At 39.8% G+C, this 24193-nt stretch overlaps 1 protein-coding gene across 1 annotated transcript; it reads right to left on the bottom strand.

Annotated features, from left to right (window-relative positions):
* Positions 1 to 7834: 7834 nt before the first annotated feature.
* On the bottom strand, positions 7835 to 13277 carry LOC146500631 (E3 SUMO-protein ligase ZBED1-like). The gene is made up of 2 exons (XM_085135291.1): positions 13092 to 13277; positions 7835 to 12287 (listed from the first exon to the last, which is right to left on the bottom strand). The coding sequence occupies exon 2, from the start codon at positions 12127 to 12129 to the stop codon at positions 10627 to 10629; it is 1503 nt and encodes a 500-aa protein (XP_084991417.1). The 5' UTR covers positions 12130 to 12287; positions 13092 to 13277; the 3' UTR covers positions 7835 to 10626.
* Between the last annotated feature and the right edge of the window lie 10916 nt (positions 13278 to 24193).

The raw sequence follows: 24193 nt of genomic DNA, 5'->3' as shown, positions 1-24193 counted from the left end.
TAAGATTATTTTTATTTTTCCAGTTCATGAGGACCGTTTTCTTGGCGATGCATAGGGCAATAAAAACCATGTGGACTGTATTAATTTCTGTAGTGACATCATCCAAATTTCCCAACAAGCATACTAAAGGGGAGGTTGGAATTTTACATTTCAGACACTTTGATAAGTCCTCACATATCTCGTGCCAAAACTTCTGCACTGGTGGACAGAACCAAAGAGCGTGGATGTAACTGTCTGGTGTATTGCCTTGACAGTGTGAGCAGTTGTTGGCGGATGTAAAGCCCATCTTAAACATTCGATGACCTGTATAGTGCACTCTATGCAGTATTTTGTATTGTATTAATTGCAGATTGGGATTTTTAATAAATTTAAAGGTTTTTAAGCAAATCTGAGACCAGACGTTTTGGTCTAAGCTGACTGATAAATCTGCTTCCCACTTTGCAATAGGAAGGGATATTGATTCATCTATTTTAGAAAGTGTTCTGTATATTTTAGATAATAGTTTGGGGGATTTAAGAGTAAGAAATTGAACCACACTTGGTGGTGTTTGTAATTCAACTTGACTGAGGTTAAATTTATTTTTTACTATGGATTTAATTTGTTGATATTCTAAAAATCTTTTCTTGTTGATCCCATATTGTGTAACTAGTCTGTCAAATGGAATAAATTCTGTTCCCTCTAATATATGTTCTAAGTATTTAATTCCTTTACAACTCCATTCTGGGAAATTAATCATATTTTTGTTTTGTAATATGTCAGGGTTATTCCAGATAGGTGTACGTTTGCATGGGAATGACGTCATTTTGCTGAGAGTGAAAACTAAATGCGACGATGGTTTCCACTATCAGCAAAGAAAGAAAGAATGAATGAAAAATGAGTGAGAGAAAATAAAACTGACTGACTGGTAAAAGCTGACAAAAGCTGACAAGACTTTACTGATGTAACATGACTGTGCAAAGTTAACCCCCATCTGATAAGGGTGGATGAATTTATGTGTTTCTTTTTACAGGAGCAGAAAGATGACAGCAACATCCGAGGTTGCATGACGATTTAACCTTTTAAATGCCACTTTCTGTGTCTGTGCATCTACCAGGGGTGTTATTCACTACCTTGTGTTGCTCACAGAGGAAACTGTGAGAAAGTGTGTATACACCTGCGCAGCGCAAACATTTGCATTTTCTTTTCTACAGCATTACAGTTCTTCATGTGACTTGATCGTGTGATCTATACCAGGACTGGTTAATGTTTTTCTTCTAGAGGATTTCTGGGTTTATGTGTGAATAAAACTGTGTTTACAGGTTATGAGTTGGTGATGCTGTTGTACTGTGTTGTTGGGAAAATGTGAAGGTTATTTTGACAATGTGAATAACATGTAAGACATTTCCTGTGTGAAACCAGTGTCATTTCTTTTCACAGTTGCGGATGGTTAACTTTATGGTCTTTTTATAGCACCTCTGGAACCTGTCGACCTGCGCCTGACCACCGGGATGGTCAATGTGTGTTGCTAATGTTTGTTTTTTCTAAGAATACATGTAGAGGATTCAGCAGAAGCGGACAAGTGACATGAGAAAAACAAATAAGAGATGCAATGTTTATGGAATAATTTAATATGGAGCTCATTAGCTGACCACCATTGAGCTCATAGTGATTGATGAGTTGAGTGACTTTGCTTAAAGAGAAGTCACCGATTACATTAATGTTGACTGAGTACATGGGATGATCCATGTCTGAGGCAAATTATGGAAATAATTGTAGTTTACTGATTTGAGAAAACCTGCACATGATACTTGTCTTGCTGGTGCTGAATACTTTATTACTTTAAGTGTGAAGTTTGATTTCACTTCCAGATCTTGTTTTTCAGGCCATGATGGTGTGTATTCAGGCTCTTCAATTGGCTATTCAAGCCAATTTTTAAGCAAACTTAATATGCAAAACACACTAACATCTTTTATTGCAGGATTATAGGTCCGGGGTGGTGCTGCTCCAGAGGAGGAGATGCCCTGATGTTGCCTGGGACGTGATCTAGCTAACCTTTTTCTTTAAGACAGGAATCTGGTTTTGATGAGTTGACTCATGGGAGTGTCCATGCGTCAAGAGGAGGGGTCCAGGATTAACATGAAACAATGAATTAACATTAAATTATGTTTTATATGATTTTTGCAGCGATTTGTGTGATTAACAGTTCATTTACGGGTATTAAGCCTATGCAAGTGGTGCATCCATGTTCAGATGAGGCTTTGATGGCCTATAAGTGATGTTCACTGAACTAAGGAATGTGGTTTGATGATTGTTGACATGCTCTCCAAATAGAAGTTTTTCCTCCTAGCAAGGAAATACAGGTGCAGCAGTCATCTCCTGAGAAATCTTCAGAGGCCCAGTGAGAAGCGAGAACCATTCCAGACATAGCTGACAACCCAGGCAGTGGTTGAGGTCAAAGGTCGAGCTGGTTGGGGCCCATCATGAGATCAGACTTTGGAGCCACAGCAAGGACCACGAAACTGCGTTGGAATGAGAGCTGTGCCAAGGGGGATTTCCAGAGGCCAACAGAGGAGATTGTGGACAACACACGGGCACCTGAAGGATGAGGGGAGCGTGCCAAGCTCCATCGACATCGCAGAGGGAGTTCGAGGATGACATCATGATTCTGTGAAAAGCACATGAACCAGAAGCTATGGTGGTGATGACAGCAGTTTCCTATGAACATCACCCAATGCTGTGTCACTGTACTGTGCATATGATGACACTCTGAAGACTGCTGGGATCATAACAGCAGTAAGATAACTGGACCCAGCACCCTTTCCACAGAGGGGTTTTCTGCAGAGGGTGGACAGTAGAAGAGCCATAAGTATTCCCATCGCAGGACAAAGACAGAATCGGCAAATACAGACTATTATGTCTGTTCCCATATGCCCAGCACGTCAACACACCCCACACTATATGTGTTCCTGGACCAACTCCCAGGGAAGAACTACTCCATGATACTAGCAGAGAAAGGGGGACTTTGTGTCCTCTTCAACAACACATGCTGCACTTACATAGAGACTATGTACACTCATCAAACATGACTGACGCCCTGAATGCTTTGAGACAAATCCAGCAGGCCCAAAATCAGGACTATGTAAGTGATACAACTGACTGGTTTTCTTGGCTTTACACTGGCTCCTGGTTACAGGTGTTAAAAGGACTACTCATCGGAGTTGGGATATTTTTACTTTTATTTTGTGTCTTTGTAACATGTATACTGCCATGTCTAAAACTTATGATTAACCGCATAATATTTTCCACTGTTGCTGCATATATAGCCATGACAAATGATGATGATGACCCCGACCTGTTTGAATATGGTAGAATACTGCATGTAATCATTTGTGTTTAAAGGCATATAGTTGGTGGCATATTTGAAAGAATGTCTCATCCTAGGAGGTCTGTAACATTCCAGGGTGTTCTGGCATTTCACCCCCACATCCTAGGAGCATGGGAGAAGTCGTACCTTGTCTTATTGTTTTATGGTAGGATAAACGTAGCTATATCTGTTTTAGGCTAAGTGCTTTTGGTTTGATGAACTGCTGGACTTCGAGACCAGCAGGTGTAGGGAAGTCATTTATGGGGTCACACTCTGACCCCACACTCTGACACACACACACACACACACACACACACACGTACACCTCCACATTTCAATGTATGGAGCAAACGCTCACTGAAGTGTATAAATAAAAGACCAGGGCAGTCCTCAGGGCCACTCTCTCTGAGACTCACTCTTGGGGTGTGAGTTCTGAGAGATGCCCTTGCTAGCAAGTAAATCTGTGTGTTTCTCCTCTCTGATTCTCTGCTGAAGAAGTGTTTTAGAATATATCTCTTAACAAATTCAGTATTTGAAAACTGAAAACATTGCAATTTGTTTGTCACTAGACTTGATAACTGTAATAACATTTCATAAGACGTGGAGTTCATAGATGATACTATGGCCTGTATTATATGAACTTCACCCCCAACTGATCGCTGCAGATAGCTGCCCCTCCATGAGCCTGCTTCTGGAGGAGGTTTCTACCTTTTAAAAGCGAGCTTTCCTTCCAACTGTCGCCAAAGGGCTTGCTCATAGGGGGTCATATGACTGTTGGAGTTTTCTGTTTTCTTTGTATTATTGTAGGGTCTTTACCTTATAATGTAAAGTTCCTCAAGGCAGCTGTTGTCATGATTTCCCACTATATAAATAAAATTGAATTCAACTGAACTTAAAATGAACCTCAGACAGTTTTTTATCTGTAAAACAGTGAGTATAATTTTAATTGATTTATAGAAATTTCATATTTTTTAGGTTTCACGTCTGAGCCACAGCAAGGGTTACATGATCGTTTCTTTTCTGCTCTCTTTGAGTTTTCATGTTTGTGTGCATTTGTACAGAGTGTGGGCTCATTTAAAAGACCAATATGAATATGGAGGAGAAATCCAAAAAGACTGTAGAAAGGGTTGTTGAGAGGCCTCAATGTAACATCTAATAGGCTTTCTATTGTGTGGTCAGCACATATTCCTAGGACACACGTCCAAAGTGGCATGGTGATAAGAAAATGGTGCTGGATTTCTGCATCCACATGCTAACAATTAGTTAGTTTCAGCTCCATGTGTAATTATCTTGGTACTTGACAGAATGGATACATTTGTCCTGGTGGGTTTTGAAGATGCATCATGGAATATTAAGCAGATGTTGAGCCTGAGAGTTGAAACCTGCGTAGGAAAAGACAATAGAGGGTCATTAGATGCAAATCACTGTTTCTGTCTTCTCACGTTCTCCTCCTATTAAGCTCCACTCTCATTTGAAATAAAAGGTCCATTCATTCTCAAAATTAGTGCTAGAGTGCAATATAGTCACTTGCTTGTTTTTCTCTCTGGCCCATCCTGTTTTTGCTGTGTATTACTCTTTGGCTCTTGATGAAGGCGGTCGCACTTTTCTCCTCTCCTTTCGTCCTCTCCCATATCTTCCTTGCTTAGCCTCTTGTGTCCTTGTCTAGTCTCGTATTTTTATTACTTTTCCCTGGAACACTCTCTCACAGTCTGTTCTCTAAAACCTAAAAGAAGAATTATGGATTTGATCAACTGGTCCCTGAATGCTATTGACACCCTTCTCTCAATGAGAAGTCTGGGCTCGGGTGAGCCTGCCGGATACATGATGGACGGGTGGCATAACTGGAGGGTTTTGCGCCTGGTGGGACTGTCGATTGAAGACGCTGAAGATATCTACCTATTCGGAACAGGGTTCTTGCTGATCGGAGCTGGCTTGGCCCTGGTTTATCGAAGAATTAAGAAAGCGATATTGGCTGATCAACCCCCCACAAGGCTGCCCGCTGGGATTGAAACGATGGAACGAGGCTTGAGTTCTCAAAATGTGCTCATTGAGTGCAGCACAGATAAGACCTTGGAGAAGATTGCGTCTGCTGTGAACACTCAGAATAACACCACTGAGCGCAAACTCCTGATCTTGGAGAAGCACACTGCGGTCGTTACTATCTCAGAATCTGCTCTTTGAGCACAATAACGACAACATCACGGAGCGTAAGGTTGATAACATCATGGAGAAATTTACACCTCTACAACGGGAGATTGAGAGACCAGTGTCGGACTATTAGAACAGCTTTGAAATTCATATGAGTTGTTCCCACTAAAGTAAAAACCACCATCACTTCATGCGGCTACCACTTCGGCGCCAGCTCTGGTCTCAAGGCTGGAGCTGGAGCCACCTGGGTTGGCTGGAAGACTGTTTACTTAGCCTGGCAGGGCAAAGGACACTGTCTCAGCTGAACTCTGGACACACACAGACACACACACAGACACACACACACAGACATATATATATACACATGCAGATATACACTCATCCACCTCCCCCTCCAAACGCCTTCGACGCTTATTTCCTTCCGATGCAGACGGTGGATCAAGGAGACCAGTGCATATGCTGCAGGCCTGGATGCACTGTCTACACTGGCTGTCTCTCACCCTTTACCCATCCCTGTTCCTTGTCATGTGTTTCTATGGTGTATTAAGAGTTTTTCATGTGCTATGTGCAGAGGTGTTTTTTTTCTGTTCTCAAACTGATCTCCCTTTTGGAGCTCAGTCTGGGGGGAGTTATTTTTTTCTCCTTGTCTTTCCTCATGTTGTGCATTTTCCATTGTTATACCTCTCTGACCCGTCTTGCCCATGTGATGTTTTGTGTAATGTATGTATGGTCAGAGGGTAAGATGGTGCTGGCCAGGCAATGGACGGCAGCCTTAACATGAAATTTCCCACTCGTGGGACTAATAAAGGTATGTTAATCTTAATCTTAATAAGTTTACTATAAGAACTCAACACTTTGCAGATAATTGGGTATCAGAGTTCATTTTAAATCAGGGTCAGTTTGATGGCTGGTTTAAATCAATAATGTTTTCTATAAACTCTGCACCACACAGATCTTTGTTTGTCTTAAGTTTAAATCAGAATAAAATAAATGAAATAAAATGTCTTAGGACTAGACCAGGGGTCGGCAACCCGCGGCTCCGGAGCCAAATGCGGCTCTTTAGTCTTTATTTTGCGGCTCTGGGTGGTTTGGGAAAATAAATTAGAAGTAATTAGCTGAAGTGTATTTTATTTGTGTTTAGTTCTTTTTTCAACTTGTAATTCTAAATTGGAAGATTATTGTGATTTTGAAATATAAAAATAAAATTATATCTTATTTTTTCATCGCTCAAAATAAGCGTCATACTCGCAGAAGCCGGTATACCTGCCGAAACGCCGTGCATTTATCGAGTCTTTCAACCCCAGGTAGGCCAATTATGGATCTTCGGATCCACATTATGTCGGCAGCTGTTCTCCACCGTGAACTATGTTAAAAACAAACACTGCTCACGCCTCACAGATGGCAGCTTACAGTCCTGCGTAAAGATGAAAGCCCCGATTTGCAGACGCTGTGCGCAGAGGTTCGGGACCATAAGTCTTATTGTAAACCTATCACGACAGACCCGACGGTGTTTGCATGAACATGCTTTTCAGCATCTCTTTAAAAAAAAAGTCAGGTCAAGGCTCCAAAAGCCCAAAGGCGATATGAGGGTGGTGGCTCACAACAGTTTTTGTTTGCTACATGGATCATTTTAGTTCAGCTGGGTGTCTTTCCTTTTGTTATATTTCTTTAAGAGTTCAAAATGTGTTATTTACATGAATAAAATGTAATTTTCTCTGTAGCACTTCATGGATTTCATAAGCAACACACCTTAGTTACTCTGTGGATTCTTTTAAAAAGCAGTTAAAAACTATTCTGTTCAAACAAGCCTTTTGTTAATCTACGTGTTTTATATTCTTTACATTATTTACATTTGATCTTTTACATTGTGTATAATGTCTATTGATTGTATTGTTTATTTTAATATTTGTGTACAGCGCTTTGTGACTGCCTGTCTGTGAAAAGCGCTTAATAAATAAACTTTACTTACTTAATTTAGTTGTTCACACAAAACATAAAAGTAAAAAACAATATATACAGAGTTATCTTCATTTTAGATTTCAAAAAGTATTTGCGGCTCCCAGTGTTTTCTTTTGCGTGGAAACCGGGTCCAAGTGGCTCTTTGGGTGTTAAAGGTTACAGACCCCTGGACTAGACAATTCACTCATGTCTTTTCAGGTTAACAGGTAACTGTAAATTTGGGTAGAACTGTCACTGATCTCACAAAAACACATATTCCTGAATCAAACCAGAGCTGAAGTTTGTCACATTTCAACATTGATGTAATTTTATGGCTCAAACAAGCTGATGAAGAGGAGGTTAAGAAAGGACAGATGGGAATAGACTATGAATAACTGTCTTTATCTCTGTGTTTTATGTAACCTATTGTGGGAGTGCACCCTGCCTGTCATCCAATGACAGACGGAATAGGCTCCAGCCTCACTGCCACCCTGATTAAATGGTTTAAAAAAGGATTGATGGATGAATGTAATTCATAAAATTCAGTTGGCAGACATTGTAATGTTAATAAGCCACCATTATCTGCTTTTAACTTAGGCCTAAAGCTATTTTCTATAACATATCAGTGTGCATAAATGAATAACTCAAATTACTAATTTTACTATTAATTTTAAACGAATGTTTGAGGGTTTGTGAGTCACCCACTGACAGGGTCCACCCAGACCAAGTTAAGTGGATGCTCACCAGCTTTGACAGAAAGGGGGATTTGGTTTAGGTCACTCTGCTTTTCCATTTTTTAACAAGACAAAGAACCTAAAAACCATCTACCAAATACAAATATTTGTAGGTGATCTTGTTACCAGAAATTAAGCAGGGTCATGCTTTTAAAACTAACTGCACAAGCTGATGAATACGGAGCCCCGCAAGGGACATGGGAGAAAAAAAATTAAGATGAACTTTTGCGATATTATCTGGATATTAAACAGACTTTAACCTGTAAGATTTCTAGTACACAGTCATTTATGAGAATATCTTATATAGAAATATTTATTGTTGTGTTCCAGGAGGGTCAGTGAACTAAAGTATAAAGGGGAGTCTCTGCCTGTTAATGATATTCTGAGTGTTCTTTAGCACAAAAACAGTGTAATGTTCTGTCAAATGTTATCAAGTTCTATGTCTATGTGTATTACTTCAAATTACTTTAACTGTCTATTTGGCTTGATACATGGATCAAAACACAAGACACAAGTCTTAATTTAATGTGTTAGGAGTTTTAATGTACAGTGTTTACTCAGATAATGGTGGTTTACGTTGAGTATTTTGTAATAATTTTTAAATGGTGAGTTGGCATTTATTTACACCATCTGTATTTGTTAATGACGGGAATATTTAGTTGTTGATGTTGGCTAGAATAGTTTAAAATCAAAGAGATATTCTATTATGCCTTGTTGCTTTATATATATTATAATGCCAACTGTCACACTGGAAGGCTACACAAAATGGTACTAAGGGGCATCATAATCTGAGGGGGGGGGGGACACCTTGCATTTTTCTAAACTCAAGTTTCTCAGTCTAAAAATATAATTATTTCATGTCATTTTTGCTATTTTTTAAAAATATTTATTCTGATTCCAGACGAGCTTTCCTTTTTTAATGTTGGTTAAACAAAACTGAAAAAATAAAGAACTAAATAAAGACCTTTTGAACTCTTAGAATTTCAAATAGACATAAACATTCTTTTTTGGTCACTGAATTTATCTGAAGCTTATTTTATCAGCATAATAAATTCTTTGCACCCACCTGTTGATGAACAGCAATTTCATTCGAATGCTATTTTGGCAAAACTCACCACTTCTGAAAGGATGATATGTGTTGTTGAACTTGTTGTTGACAAATAAACTGAAATATAATCAATTTCTAATTTTTTTTTTTAATGTAGTACAGACAACTAAAAAAATTGCAAATGACAAAAGCATAATGACAACATCTGTGTATGGACCTCCTGTGTTCCCAGGCACTTTAATTTCAGAGAAGGGTAGACAGAAGTGCATAATCTGTCAAATATGTGGCAATATTTTATAATTAATCATATATACTATTTAATCCAATTTGAAATCCTGGCCTACAATCTTGATTATTCAAGAAATCTGTTAAATCTGATAATCATGAGCCTGCTTCTGGAGGAGGTTTCTACCTTTTAAAAGCAAGTTTTCCTTCCAACTGTCGCCAAAGGGCTTGCTCATAGGGGGTCATATGACTGTTGGAGTTTTCTGTTTTCTTTGTATTATTGTAGGGTCTTTACCTTATAATGTAAAGTTCCTCAAGGCAGCTGTTGTCATGATTTCCCACTATATAAATAAAATTGAATTATACTGAACTTAAAATGAACCCCAGACAGTTTTTTCACTTTCATTCACTTTGCTTTCTGCCAAAAAGTGCTCTTTATTCACAAAACAAAATCCAAAATAACATTGTAGTACAATCTTCTGTTTTTAACAAAAAATTTAATGTTATGCAAAACAAATATGAACAAAGGAAATCATAGCAAAAAATTAATAAAATATAAACAGCAGTAATGGCGTCTTTGAACAAATACAACGTAACATTCACTTTGCTCTCTGCAAAAAAAGTGCTCTTCGTTAACAAAATATCCATTTTGCTGCCTTCTCTCCTATTTCTGTGTGTGTGTGTGTTCAATCACGTTGTTAAGAGATATATTCTAAAACACTTCTTCAGCAGAGAATCAGAGAGGAGAAACACACAGATTTACTTGCTAGCAAGGGCATCCTGCCCTGGTCCTTTATTTATACACTTCAGTGAGCGTTTGTTCCATACATTGAAAAGTGTGTGTGTGTGTGTCAGAGTGTGACCCCATAAAGACTTCCCTAAACCTGCTGGACTCAAAGTCCAGCAGTTCATCTAAACAAAAGCACTTAGACTGGAAACAGATATAACTACGTTAATCCTACTGTAAAACAATAAAACAAGGTACGAACTTTCCCATGCTCCTAGGATGTGGGGGTGAATGCCAGAACACCCTGGAATGTTACAGACTTCCTAGGATGAGACCAACTACATACTTCTAAACACAAATGATTACATGCAGTATTCTACCATATTCAAACTTATATCATTAAAAGATTATACTGACTACTAAGTACAATTTTCCACTGACACACGTTCATCACATGAAGTAGTTATGCATTGGAGTGGAGAAATGTTAGCATTTCTACATGCTCATCAGTCAGGCTTGCCCTTTTTTTGGTGACAATGTTTCCAGCAACTGAAAAAAGCCTTTCAGATGGTGTTAATGTGGCAGGTACAGCCAGATATGATTTGGCTAAATTAGCCAGTGTGGGGAATCTTGTTGCATTATTCTTCCACCATGTAAGGGGGTCATTATCCCTTGGAATAGGGGCTTCCCCAAAATACAGCAGTGCTTCTTTCCTCACCGCCTCATTTTCTCCATCCCCACCCTGGTCAGTGTTTTCATTACAATCTTCCTCCTCAGAATCTGTACCCAACAAAGTGTCCAACACAGACCTCTTCTTTGTTGGGGGACTTGCTGAGGCTTCCTGTCCCACATGTTCCTGCTGTAACTGTGATCTCTGCTCCCTTTTGAGATCAAGTGCCTCCCTCTGTACTGTTACTTGCAGTTTCAGAGCATCTTCTGGAGAAAGGAATTTCAGTTTACGAAAACGTGGATCGAGGGCAGCAGCAATGAGTGACACGTTTTTTCCATCTGCTTGAAATGCAGATACCTCTGGCTGCCACCTATACAAGATTTCCTCTTTTGCACAGTTCTGGAAAGAGTTCACTGCAGCAGAATCAAATGATTTGTTTTGGGTGGATTTCAGGAGACCTTTCAGCAGGGGGGGAAGAACAGAGACTGTGACATAAGACTGTCCACTAAGAACATTAGTGGCTTGCTCATAAGGCTTGAGCACCTCCTTCAATTCATCCAGAAGAATCCACTGATCACTTTTCAGATCTAGGTACTGTTTCCCACGCTGTGTGACTTTTGGATCTGAAAGCATCTCAAGCACTGGCCATCTCTGTTCCAACAGACGTTCAATCATGTAGTATGAACTGTTCCATCTGACAGCGACATCCTGGATTAGTTTATGCTCAGCTGTACCCATCTGCTTTTGCTTCTGCTTAAGTTTGGTGCTAGCTGGCTCACTTTTCCTGATGTGCTTTACAAGGCCCCGTGCAGCTGATAGTGCCTTATCAATCTTGGGGTCTTTCACTGCATGGTTTACAACCAGTTGCAGTGTATGCCCGGCACACCGATAGGACACCACTCCAAACTTCTCTTTCAGGATGTGGAGAGCTGCAACTATGTTACTTGCATTATCATGCACAACGGCAAGGACATTATACAAGGAAATGTGGAATTTTTCTGCCACCTTCTTCACCCAGGAGGCAAGGTTTCCTGCAGTGTGGCACTCTTCAACTGGCAGTTTTGCTAAATTGAAGGAGAGAAGATCCCAATTGTCATTAATGAAATGACAAGTTACCCCTAAGTAGGACTCTGTGACCAGACTTGTCCAAGCATCAATGGTAAGGGAGATTTTGGATGTGGCCTTTTTTAGTTCATTCCTTAGTTTCTCAACTGAAGTTTCATACTTTCTCTTCATCATGCTTGTAAAATGACGCCTAGACGGCAGAGTGTATCCTGGTTGGAAAGTGGTCAGCATTTCTTTGAACCCCCCCCCCCCCCCCCCCCACCACAGCAAGTGGTCTCATGTCTTTTAAAATCATAGATAAGACGCTCTCGGTAAGTACAGCCGCCTCCTGGGGGGTGCATGGTGTACTACTTCTCTGACAGTAGTCCTCCAGACTTTTCCGTTTGTTCCTGAAATCATAAATCACACACAGATGAATTCGAATAATTACAAAATAATTATATGGAAAGCATAATATCAAAAATAATTAGATAAGGATCTGGTTGTTTTATATATATATATATATATATATATATATATATATATATATATATATACACACACCATGTATGTGCCTTACTGTTATGCCATGTGCTTTCATAGCATAACAGTAAGAGATTAATGATAATCACCAATGTTGAACATATGATATGGCTGCAAAAAATAGCGTTCAAACAGCCATAGCTGATGGCACCTTTACTGGTGCACTGCTTTCTAGCCATTAGATGGCATAACTTTGACCTATAAGATCAAGCTGGAGAAGCATTACGTATAAAAACAGCGTTCAAATAGGATGAAAGACATTAAACTTGACAAATCAAGAGTTCGTTGTCATTTTGCTTTTGCAAGCACTTTAACAATGTTGTAATAGTGTCCACGACGGCTACGTTTAGCAGGTGGTGCATTATCCTTGTTAACATTTCTCCTGCGGCCAATTCGATGTCTCACATTTTCGTCTTTCGCCGATTCTGATAATCAGCCTGCGCGCATTCCGACTCATTTTGCCAGCATGGGCCACAAATTTAAAAAAAACAACAACTAAACAGCAGCTGCTATATGTTACTGCTAAGCAGCTTAAATTAGTTTTGTATTTACGGAGGTTGGGTGTTTATCTCTGTCTATGAGTGAGTGTATGTCTAGGGGAGAGGGTGTGTGTGTGGATGAATTAACGGGTAAAAACCAGCGTTAGTTAAAAAAAAAAGTTGAAAACTTACGGTGGTTTGTCCTTTTCAGAAGCTGCTCCTGGATGTCGTCGTTTGAGGTGCTGGTGCATAGCCGTCGTGCTTTTATGATAGGCCATTTCCACCTTACAAAGTCGGCAAACGACTGAATCACTTCCTTTTCGGTTAAAATATCCCTATACTGTAGAAGTGCGTGTTCGGATGGAGTGGTTTAAGTCGAGTCTAAGCCAGTGTAGTGATGGGTCGTTCGCGAACGAAATGGCTCTTAGAGCCGCCTCTTTGAAGTGAACGACGCGAGCCGGCTCCTTATTGGGAGCCGTGAGGTTTTTTTTCTTTCTCTCACCCTCTCTCTCGCCCTTTTTTCCGCTAAACTCCGCATGCGCGGCCTGTACTTTGCGCTGGGCAGAGGGGGGAGGGGCGTTAGTTACACTCGCAGCAGCACAGGAACAGAGCCAGAGAGAAAGAGAGCGAGGGACAACAAAGTCACATTAGAAAGGGATAGTAATCATCCACTATTTTCAGTTGCAGATGATAAAGGATTCAGAAATCATGCAGGCCCATATGACAGAGAATGTGCATCTTCTTTTTGTTTTAATATTTTAATTTATATTTAATTGTGTTGTGGTTTGCAGTGTTTTGTGTTGTTTCACGTTAAATTTGGTTAAAAGGTAAAAGCTGAAAATTTAAATAGTTAAAAGTTTAAAATGTAAATAGTTGTTCTTTGTATTATATGATTTATTTATTACATTTTATGTGGAGTAAATAAATAAAGTATATTTATGGTGGCCCTTAGAGACAAAGCACGTACAAACTCCAAAACACGTAAAAACTCCAAAACGCGTAAAAACTCAGACGCACTTACAAACCCCGAAGCATGTACAAACTCCAAAACACGTAAAAACTCAGAAGCACGTACAAACTCCAAAACACGTAAAAACTCAGAAGCACGTACAAGCTCCAAAACACATAAAAACTCAGAAGCACGTACAAACTCCAAAAACACGTAAAAACTCAGAATTACGTACAAAAAAGACAACAGAAGTACTCCAGGATGCTAGGGTGCAGTGTTGAGCTTTTGTTACCTAGTGGCTACACAAGCCAGCAAGTATCAACAACCGGATTTGGTGTGTGGTAGTAACAGGTAAATGAATTTTTTTTATTTTTTATTATTTGAATAAACATGAGTGCTTGTCTATAGATACACAAACAATACGCACATGCTTTCAATTGTGTAATTTAAGTGATCTGGGTAGCTCTGTTTTGGAAGTTCAGTTAACGCTAGAAATGTGTTTTGGAGTTTGTACGTGCTTTTTGGAGTTTGTATATGCTTTAGAGTTTGTACGTGCTTTGTCTCTAGGGGCCATATATAAACATATATAAATAAAACCACTTTTTTTTACATTAGTAATTCCTTTTCTGCATAATTTTATATTATTGTTAATGATTAAATAATTAAAGCAACAAAACAACCTGAAGAGCCGGTTCGGAGCCGAAAGAGCCGGCTCTTTTTAGTGAGCCGAGCCGAAAGAGCCGGATCTAAAAAGAGCCGGAAATCCCATCACTAAGCCAGTGCAAAGTCTATGCTGATTGTCGTTTTTATTGGCCCGGAGTCTACGGTGAGCGTAGACACTGTAGACTCAGGCCAATAGGAGCGCCGAATCCCACTGTAGACGACCAATCGTCTGCTCGACGGAAGTTGCGTCACCAAAACAACAACAACACGAAGCGGAAGGGCGAAGAAGCCGGCAACTCCGCAATTTTTAGGGCCCGAGCACTAGTGATGTGCGATACCACTGATTTTCTTTCCGATCTGATACCAAGTAATATTCAGGGTGGTATCGACGATACTGATCCGATACCAATACTTTGTACAAAAACTTATTTTATTTATTGTATCTCAAATTATAGCATCATAATGATTACAGGACATCAGATTTCTTGTTCTTATCACTTAATAATGCAGAGTTCATCATATAGAAATAAAAAAACAGTTGTGGCTATTTGAACACCTTGCCTGCCTGCAGCACTAAAGGACTCGTGAGAGACGTCTGTCTCGCCCTAGCAGCACCTGTCCCTCTCCTCCTCTTCAGTTCGCCTCAACATACGCTCGTCATATTCTGTGATATAATTTACTGTTTTAATTTACTGAGGTGTTTGACAGTGATGTTGCCACAACCATACATGCCAAGACTCCCGATTTTTCCGGGAGAATAAATTTCAGTGCCCCTCCCGAAAATCACCATTCTCCCGAATTTCTCCCGATTTTCCACCCGGACAACAAATTGAAAAACCATATTGTAGAATTCATAGCGCGGCCCAGCCAATTCCAGTTTCCAACAATGGCGGCAGCTACTTAGTTTTAATATTAGTCTTATTTCTCTTTCTGGGTCGCAAAAAAACTTTTAACATATTTTCAGGTAAGAATGTAGCTGTGTAAACTTCAAATATCTGAGCCTACCGACACATCGTTTTCAAACCCCCGCGGTCTTTCGCTACTCGGGTTAAACATGATATATAAGTCACATTGATAACTTAAAAATGTTATTGTTTGGCTTTTTCAGTGTTTTATTTGTTCATGAGTAAATCGGTTTGGCTGAGATTAAAGTTATTAGATTAGATTAAATTAAATTTAACTTTATTAATCCCTCGGGAGGTTTTCACACAGCTGAATAAACGTCAAACAGAAAACTGATTAAACAGAAGTGTGAGACGGTCGAGAGTTTACGTCAGTGCCCGGTTATATTTTAGATAGCAAGGAGCAGACGGCAGAGTTTCCCTCCACCGAGGGAGCTCGTGACGTACTACCCGGCTTTCTTTAGACCGCGAAGGCCGGGTCCTCAGGTGGAAGCAGCCTCTGAATTAACGTATTTTATCCGATAAATAAACCCTGTAAAATTTATTTATCCCCTCCCCAACAGCCCTTTTGAATGTCTCCCTAGTATGGCCACAACACCACACTCTTGGAGCACTTTTTTGCCACATGTATCGCAAACCACGTCTCAGCTGTTTGTGGAGGTAAAATATGTCCGCCATGACTCCAATTACGCTCAGCTATTGTTGTGACTGCGCACGCCAAGGGGCTGCGAGACATTTATACAGCCGTATTTCGCACACGACTATGAAAGGCGGAAGAGGAAGTAGTTCCTTTGAATGTAGACAATCCGAATGTTATAGTTTCTTTCCACTGTGTTCCTGTTAATGATAAAATACAAATTTACTCTAAATTACTAAAATATCGATATTTTAATGTGAGAATCGATTCTAGAACATAAATGATTGGTATCGGAGGAATCGATATTTCAGGATCGATCCGCACATCACTACCGAGCACTGAGAGTGCGAAGGCCCTATTGTATCTGCTCCGTTTATTATTATTATTATTATTAGGGCCCGAGCACTGAGAGTGCGAAGGCCCTATTGTATCTGCTCTGTTTATTATTATTATTATTATTATTATTATTATTATTATTATTATTATTATTATTATTGTTCACCGAAATGAATTGCCTTTTTGAGGGCTTTAACATGCTCAAAAACTCATGAAATTTTGCACACATGCCAGGTCTGGTGAAAAATTTTGTATTTTAATGGTTTTACATATGAGCACTGGGAAATGGCTCTAGAGCGCCACCTATGCCTTGTGAAATGCAGCCCTATGACCACATCGTTTGAGCGACATATATGAAATCTGGCACACATATGTATCATGCTAAGACAAACAAAAAGGTCTGTGGGCCCATTGACGCAAACCCAACAGGAAGTCCGCAATTTAGACGTGAAGGTGACATTTTGGCTTTAATTTTGCCATTTCCATGCCTCGAACTTTTTCGAACTCCTCCTTGGGATTTGGTCGTGTAACCTTCATCTTTGGTCAGTGTCAACTACACACCTGGGCCATGTTAAATTGCGGAGCTTTTGAGTTTTCGTGATACGGTGAGGCCGTGGCGCCACGGCGAATTTCGATGACTCGCCATGAAAATCTTATTGCCTCTCATTCTGTCATACATTCTGTCATCAGGACCAGGACAGAGCACACATATGATAAGGCTCCAGCCCTGAAAAAATTTCAACGGCCATATTTGACATCAAGGACAGCGCCACCTAGTGGGAACAGGAAATGTCATGTTTTACACTTTGGGGTACAGTATTGTGATGGATGACATCTGCAGCCTCAAATTTCTCCAGGAAAGCCTTAAGGAGTTGGTCTTGGGTTACAGTGAAAACTGTGAGTTTTCGCAAAAGGGTGTAACCCCAGCAGCATTGATATCTCGCCATGAAGAAACAAATTAGTGTAACTCTATGAAATCCAATCTGGTCAGTACCAGACTTTACAGGCATGATGTCAGACCGGCCCTGAACAGATTGATGTGCCCATTGTCAGGAATACCCAGAGCGCCACCTAGTGGGAACAGGAAATGTCATGTCTTACACTTTGTTGTACTGATTTTCACAGCTTCATCCTGGAAACCTCAAAAGCGGTGAATATCACCATCAATCCCTCATGATGCTTCAGTGCGAAAATTGTGACTTTAAACTGAACGGCGAACCCTGGTGGCAATGCAGTTCACCATGAAAGATGGAATGGCTTTTCAGGGACTTGGAAAGTATAAAAAGTCTTGAAATTTGGCGCACACCTCCAATGTTATGAGTGGTATCCTTTTATGTGATCATTTTAATTGAATAGCGCAAAATGGCTCCACAGCGCCCCCTACAAAATTTCAAAACATCAGCCCCTGCTATGTGTTTTATCTATGAGTCTCAAACCTGGTAAGCTTATGGAACATATCAAGATGTACAAAAAAGTCTCTTGGAGCAATATCCCAAATCCAACAGGAAGTCAGACATTTTAAAATTAATGTGTAATTTTGGCGACATTTTCTCCTCTTTTTAGGCACCGTACTTTGACGAACTCCTCCAAGGGATTTCATAAGATTGACGTGATCTCCAGTGCGTGGAATCTAAAGTCCATTGTGATATTAAATTGTGAAGCTTTTTACGTTCAGGGAAACGGGGTGGTCATGGCGGCACGTGGAGTTTCAATCACTCGCCAAATAGCAGTAATCTGCTGTCACTCAAAAACACAATGTCCAATCTCTCCAGAAGGTTGCAGGTATGATGAGACTCAAACAAGGAAATGTTTGTTATGCCATTTGTCAGTAATGGTTAGAGCGCCACTTAGTGGGACGAATATAATCATGATTGAATGAGATGAAATTTTAGCTGGTGGTTAAATGCATGAATTCCATCAATGTGACATCAGATCGGACGTGCTGGTTGCAGGTGTTGGGCGTGGCTCGACGGGCCGGGGTGCGAGGGCCCTCATAACGCTGCTTGCAGCTTTAATTATTATTATTATTATTATTATTATTATTATTATTATTATTATTATTATTCGATTTCGATGACTCGCCATGAAAATCTTATTGCCTCTCATTCTGTCATACATTGTCCGATCTGGACCAAAGAGCACACATATGATAAGGCTCCACCCTTGAACATTTTTCAACTGCCATATTTGACATCCTGGAGAGCGCCACCTAGTGGGAACAGGAAATGTCATGTTTTACACTTTGGGGTACAGTATAGTGATGGGTTACATCTGCAGCCTCAAATTTCTCCAGGAAAGCCTTAAGGAGTTGGTCCTGGGTTACAGTGAAAACTGTGACTTTTCGCGAAAGGGTGTGACCCCAGCAGAATGGTGAACTTTGATGTCTCGCCATGGAGAAACAAATAAGTATAACTCTAAGACTCCAGTCTGATCAGAACCAGACTTTACAGGCATGATGTCAGACCCGCCCTGAACAGATTGATGTGCCCATTTTCAGGAATACGCAGAACGCCACCTAGTGGCAACAGGAAATGTCATGTCTTTCACTTTGTTGTACTGATTTTCACAGGTTCATCGTGGCCACCTCAAAACCGGTGAATATCACCATCAGTCCCTCATGATGCTTCAGTGAGAAAATTGTGACTTTAAACTGAACGGCGCACCCTGGTGGCAGCGCAGTTCACAATGAAAGATGAAGTGGCTTTTGAGGGGCTTGGAAAGTTTATAGAGGCTTTAAATTTGGCACACACCTCCAATGTGATGAAGGCTTTGTTATTATGTGACCATTTGCTTTGAATAGCCAAAATGGCTCCGCAGCGCCCCCTACAATATTTCAAAACATCAGCCCCTGCTCTGTGTTTTATCTATGAATCTGAAACCTGGTAAGCTTATAGAAGATACCAAGATGTACAAAAAAGTCTCTTGGAGCAATATCCCAAATCCAACAGGAAGTCAGCCATTTTAAAATTAATGTGTAATTTTGGCGACATTTTCCCCTCTTTTCAGGCACCGTTCTTTGACGAACTCCCCCAAGGGATTTCATCAGATTGACGCAATCTCCAGTGTATGGATTTTAAAGACCTCTGTGATGTTAAATTGCGAAGCTTTTTACGTTCAGGGAAACGGGGTGGTCATGGCGACACGTGGAATTTCAATCACTCGCCAAAAAGCAGTAATCTGCTGTCACTCATAAACACAATGTTCGATCGCTCTCAAAGGTCGCAGGCATGATGAGACTCGAGCTCGGAAATATTTGTTATGCCATTTGTCAGTAATGGTTAAAGTGCCACCTAGTGGGAGGACTTTAACCATGAGTGAATGAGATGAAATGTTAGCTGGTGGTTAAATGCATGAATTCCATCAATGTGACATCAGATCGGACGGCTGGTTGCAGGTGTTGGGCATGGCTCGACGCGCCAGGGTGCGAGGGCCCTCATAACGCTGCTTGCAGCTTTAATTTTTAATGGAAACTGGCATTTCTTCTGTGTTTACGTTAAGTTACAGAGTCTGGATTTAGCGGAAATTACACGACGCTGAATAACGCGTTTAACCCTTTTTCTTTGTGGTAAATGTTAGCCGCGCGCTAGCAGACATCTAATGCATTACGCCCATTTCTAGTCTTTTCAGTGGCTACAACTGCTTTCCGTGGTTCGTTACAAACGATCTGAGATATATGAAGTAGTAAGTGTATTTAATATCATACTAGGCAGATTTACCGCACTGCCATTTACTACCCGTGTTTGGCTATTGTCAGTACATCTCGCTCGTTGTAAACTTTCTTTAAGTATGTGTAACATTCGCAATTATATTGTTGATGGTAACGTGTATGATTCCAGCCTACCTGATGGGCACTTTTGACTTTTTGTAGTTCAGTTCACTGATTGACTATCCTGCAGTGCTGTTTTCCTGTATTCATCCCCTTTAATAAAGTGTCCTGTGTTACAGTAACAGTGAGTTGTGGATTTACTTAATGAATGCCTAAGTTGGGCTTTAACATGCCTTAGACATGTGTTTTGTATTTTTTTTATTGTTAAGTTATTCTCTGCCAATAGGTTTAGAAGACACAACTATGTAGAAACACATAACAGACCTGAACCAAAGAAGCAATGTGTACATGCAGGCAAAGACAAGTTTTGGAAGTATTTGTACAACACATGCCTCTGCAACAACTTCAGTGTTTCCTAGAATTGATTAGGAAACATTAACAGAGCTATTATCTGTTATGTGAGTCAAATTTCCCCAGATAGTCTTGGTTGACATCAGGTGACTGTGAAAGCCATGGTGTATGATCACGCCATTTTCATAATCAACTACTCAGTCTATTTGTCACAGGACAAACATAATCTCTCATAGCAACTTTGTAATGATTTTACAACTCTTTTACCTTTGACAAGTGAACCCTAAGATGGCAGCAAAGTGCAACAATGTCTCTCTGTGTAGGGGTCAAGAGTTCAGGGCATGCCTTTAATTTCTTGCCTGTCTGTAAATGACAGTGTCATGGCATGAATAATCCTTCAGATTTTACCAGTAGAAAAGTAAAACAATTACATTGTCTCATCAGGAGAACCTAAAAGACTCCTCTTATGGCTAGTCATTGCACATAATAATCACAGAAGAAAAGAAAGGAATTGATTTTTAATTGCGCTTAATTTCAGGAGACTTTCCAACCTGTTGGTTCAAAAGAGCCAAAAGAAAATCCTCATCGATGTTGGAGTAAAAACTAGATGCTTTTATTGGAATATACACTGATAATGCTTACTGTCCTGTCATTGTAAACCAGTCAAAATACATAAATAACACATTGTGATCATGCTGAAGATCACAGACGACAGTCCAGGCGTCAGGTGGAATAAAGGAGCTGGAAACATCACCTGATAAAGAGAAAAACAGACAACAGACTGAATGAATAAAAGAAGACTTCTTCATTGCACATTTTCCACCAATCACAAGCCTCTCCTTTCACTCTAGACTTTTGACCAATCACCGATCAGGATGAACTGCAATTAAACCAACAGGTTGGAAAGTCTCCTGAAATTAAGCGCAATTAAAAATCCATTCCTTTCTTTTCTTCTGAAAAAAAGAAATAGATGATGAATGATGCTCCGTAGATGAATGACCTTCTTTTAGATTCAAAATATGACCTGCACAGACCTACTCACTCAGCGTCTCACTTATTCGTGCTGTTTGTTGCCCAATGAAGTAATTATTCTAAAACATTGTCTTTATTGTGACTCTCTTTAGCAAACTTCTGTTTTCCTTTATTTGACTTTCTGTGCTTCCAACTCAATCAGCTGACCCAGGTTGTTCATGCTTACAGATAAACCAAACACATTTTGCTACAGCCTCTTCGAGCCATTCATTTCATTGGTGTCAAACTTCAAAACCGTTTCTTTCTCTGTTGCTCTCTGATCGCTGCAAACCAAATCCACGTCTCCACCTCTTTCCCTGAATTGTTATCAGAAGCAGGATGCTTCAACTATGACTCATGAGAAGTCCTGCACCACATCAAATCAATCTGCAGCTATCGCTCTGCATTCTTTACCAACACCCCCACTACCACCACCGAGGGATGTAAAGTCCTTCTAGAGCTCCACTCCTTATAACATTTATCTTTATACCCCATTATATGGATGATGCCATGTTAGGATTTACTTGCAAAAGACTCCTCCCATAAGTTTTCCTAATTTGCACACTATGTTTAACAAATTAATTAAATACATTTAACTTACTTACTTTTTAACGATGTTTTATTTTAGTCTTTTCTAACTCAAAATGACTTGTTTGTGTTCACTTCTGTTTTCCCCCCACATCTCTAATTTTGCTTGCTTAACCATTAAAACATGTTTTTCTTGTTAGTGTTTGATTGATCGTATCTTGTCTGTGATGCGATTTACACTTCTTTATTGGTTTGCGTGAGCTATCACGCCATTCAGTGGCAACAGATCTCATTTAGTACACATGGCAAGCCATGACTGTGATGAACCACAATCAAACGGCCTGTGAGTCTGCATCTGCATAAGTAGGTACACTTATTTACTGAAACTGACGTGAAATAATTTAAACAGAGAAATTCCAGGGAGTTCTGCTTCTTAATCCTTTTGAGTGCAGTGAACCTCACATGGCCTGTTGCATAAAGAAAGCAATGGTCACACATGACTTTTCTCATGGAGCCGCGATTACATTTGCTTTATAAATCTTGTGTTTATTTTTACTTCTGTTAAGCTATTTTCAATTCAGTTTTCAGTTCATTTTAGCACTGAATCATAACAACAGCTAAAGTTGTTAAGTTAAATATACTTTGACTTGGATACTTACTGACTTTTCTTTATGAATGCCTTCCCATTATGAAAAGGGGGGAATTGTATGACTGAGCTGCACTTAAAACTGGTTTTCTTCGTGTTCAAATTATGGCTATTTAAAATTTTGTCTTGGTTAATGGGTTTTGAGCACAGTCTATTATGTTATGATGAAAAATGCTAATGAAATAAAAGCATAGTTCCACATGTTATTCTTGTTGCATGTAACACAACCATGGGCTACCACTGGTACAGACCGTGGGCCTAACATTAAAAAGCCCTGTGTTATAGCACACAGTTTTTATCAATTTAATTTACATTTACTATTAATGATATCAGTAAAGGAAGTCTTCCCCAGTAGGGGAAAACTGCCTATTCATGACATTAATTAGTACATGTACATAGGCTCTCATCAGCCACATGGAAGGCCACTGCTGGAAGTAATAGTATGGGTCTGTTAAATTTAAGGATTAGTGGTTTCACTCAGAAAGTACTTCTAGTTGTTCTGCCTCTGAAACAGGCTGGGTAAAACAGATTTATTTCTTAAGGGCAGTGAGAAACAAACTATATCAAAACTCAAACCTACAAAGAGAAAGAACTCATACTTTTCAGTCACAAGTACAACCGTGTGTGTGGTTAGTGACTAATTCAATCTTCTTTAAGTGTTGAAAATAAACAAAGTTTATTAGTTTACTATTATTTGTTTTTCATTTGTATCCCAGAAGACGGTGCAACCCATTCTTAAAACTCCAGGAGTTTCGTTGCACAATAACAATAAAGGGCTATTCTGTTCTATTTTATTCAGCACTGATTGCTAATAATACAATTTGTCACATGGAATCCAGTGAAATCTAAACAGCATCATTAACACCACTCTTTAAAAGTCTTTTGGACACAGTAGAGTTATTCAGCTATTATTAGAACAAGTTGTTCTGTCTTCAGATAGGACTTTCAAGGAACTATTGAAAAAAAACTGACCGCTACTGTTATGATAATATCTTGATCAGATTACCATCCCTTCTGACACAGTACACATCATGTAACTTCGCAAAAAAAAGTGTGCCACCGATTAAATACAGATATGATGATGATGGTGTGATGGTCTGGGGCTGCTTTAGTGCTTCAGGACTTGGAGGATTTGACTGAATCTTGAAGTTTGCTCTATATCAGACTATAATGAAGGAGAATGCTTGACCATGCCCCAAAGCTTGGGTTGGCCAGCAGAACAATGATCCAAAAGACACCAGCAAGTCCACCTCTGAATGGCTAAAAAAACAACAACCCCAAAATGAATGCTTCGGAGTGGCCTAGTCAAAGTCTGGACTTGAATCAGAATGTGATGTTTTGGCATGGCCTTAAACAGACCGCTCATACCCAAAAGTCTGCAGTGTGCCTGAATTAAAACAATTTGGGGAAAAAGAGGGGGACAAAAGTCGTCCACAGCGATGTGAAATATGCATTGCCAGTTATCACAAATGCTTGATTGCAGTTGTTACTACTAAGGGTGGCAC

Source organism: Neolamprologus multifasciatus, chromosome 16 (genome assembly GCF_963576455.1).
Source record: "Neolamprologus multifasciatus chromosome 16, fNeoMul1.2, whole genome shotgun sequence".
In the NCBI taxonomy this organism is placed as follows: Eukaryota; Metazoa; Chordata; class Actinopteri; order Cichliformes; family Cichlidae; genus Neolamprologus; species Neolamprologus multifasciatus.
Note: the sequence above shows the minus strand (reverse complement) of the source record. Positions and strands in the feature narration are given on the sequence as shown.

Coding starts and splice junctions, on each gene's coding strand:
- LOC146500631 (XM_085135291.1), bottom strand. CDS start 12,129: ATGCTGACCACTTTCCAACCAGGATACACTCTGCCGTCTAGGCGTCAT.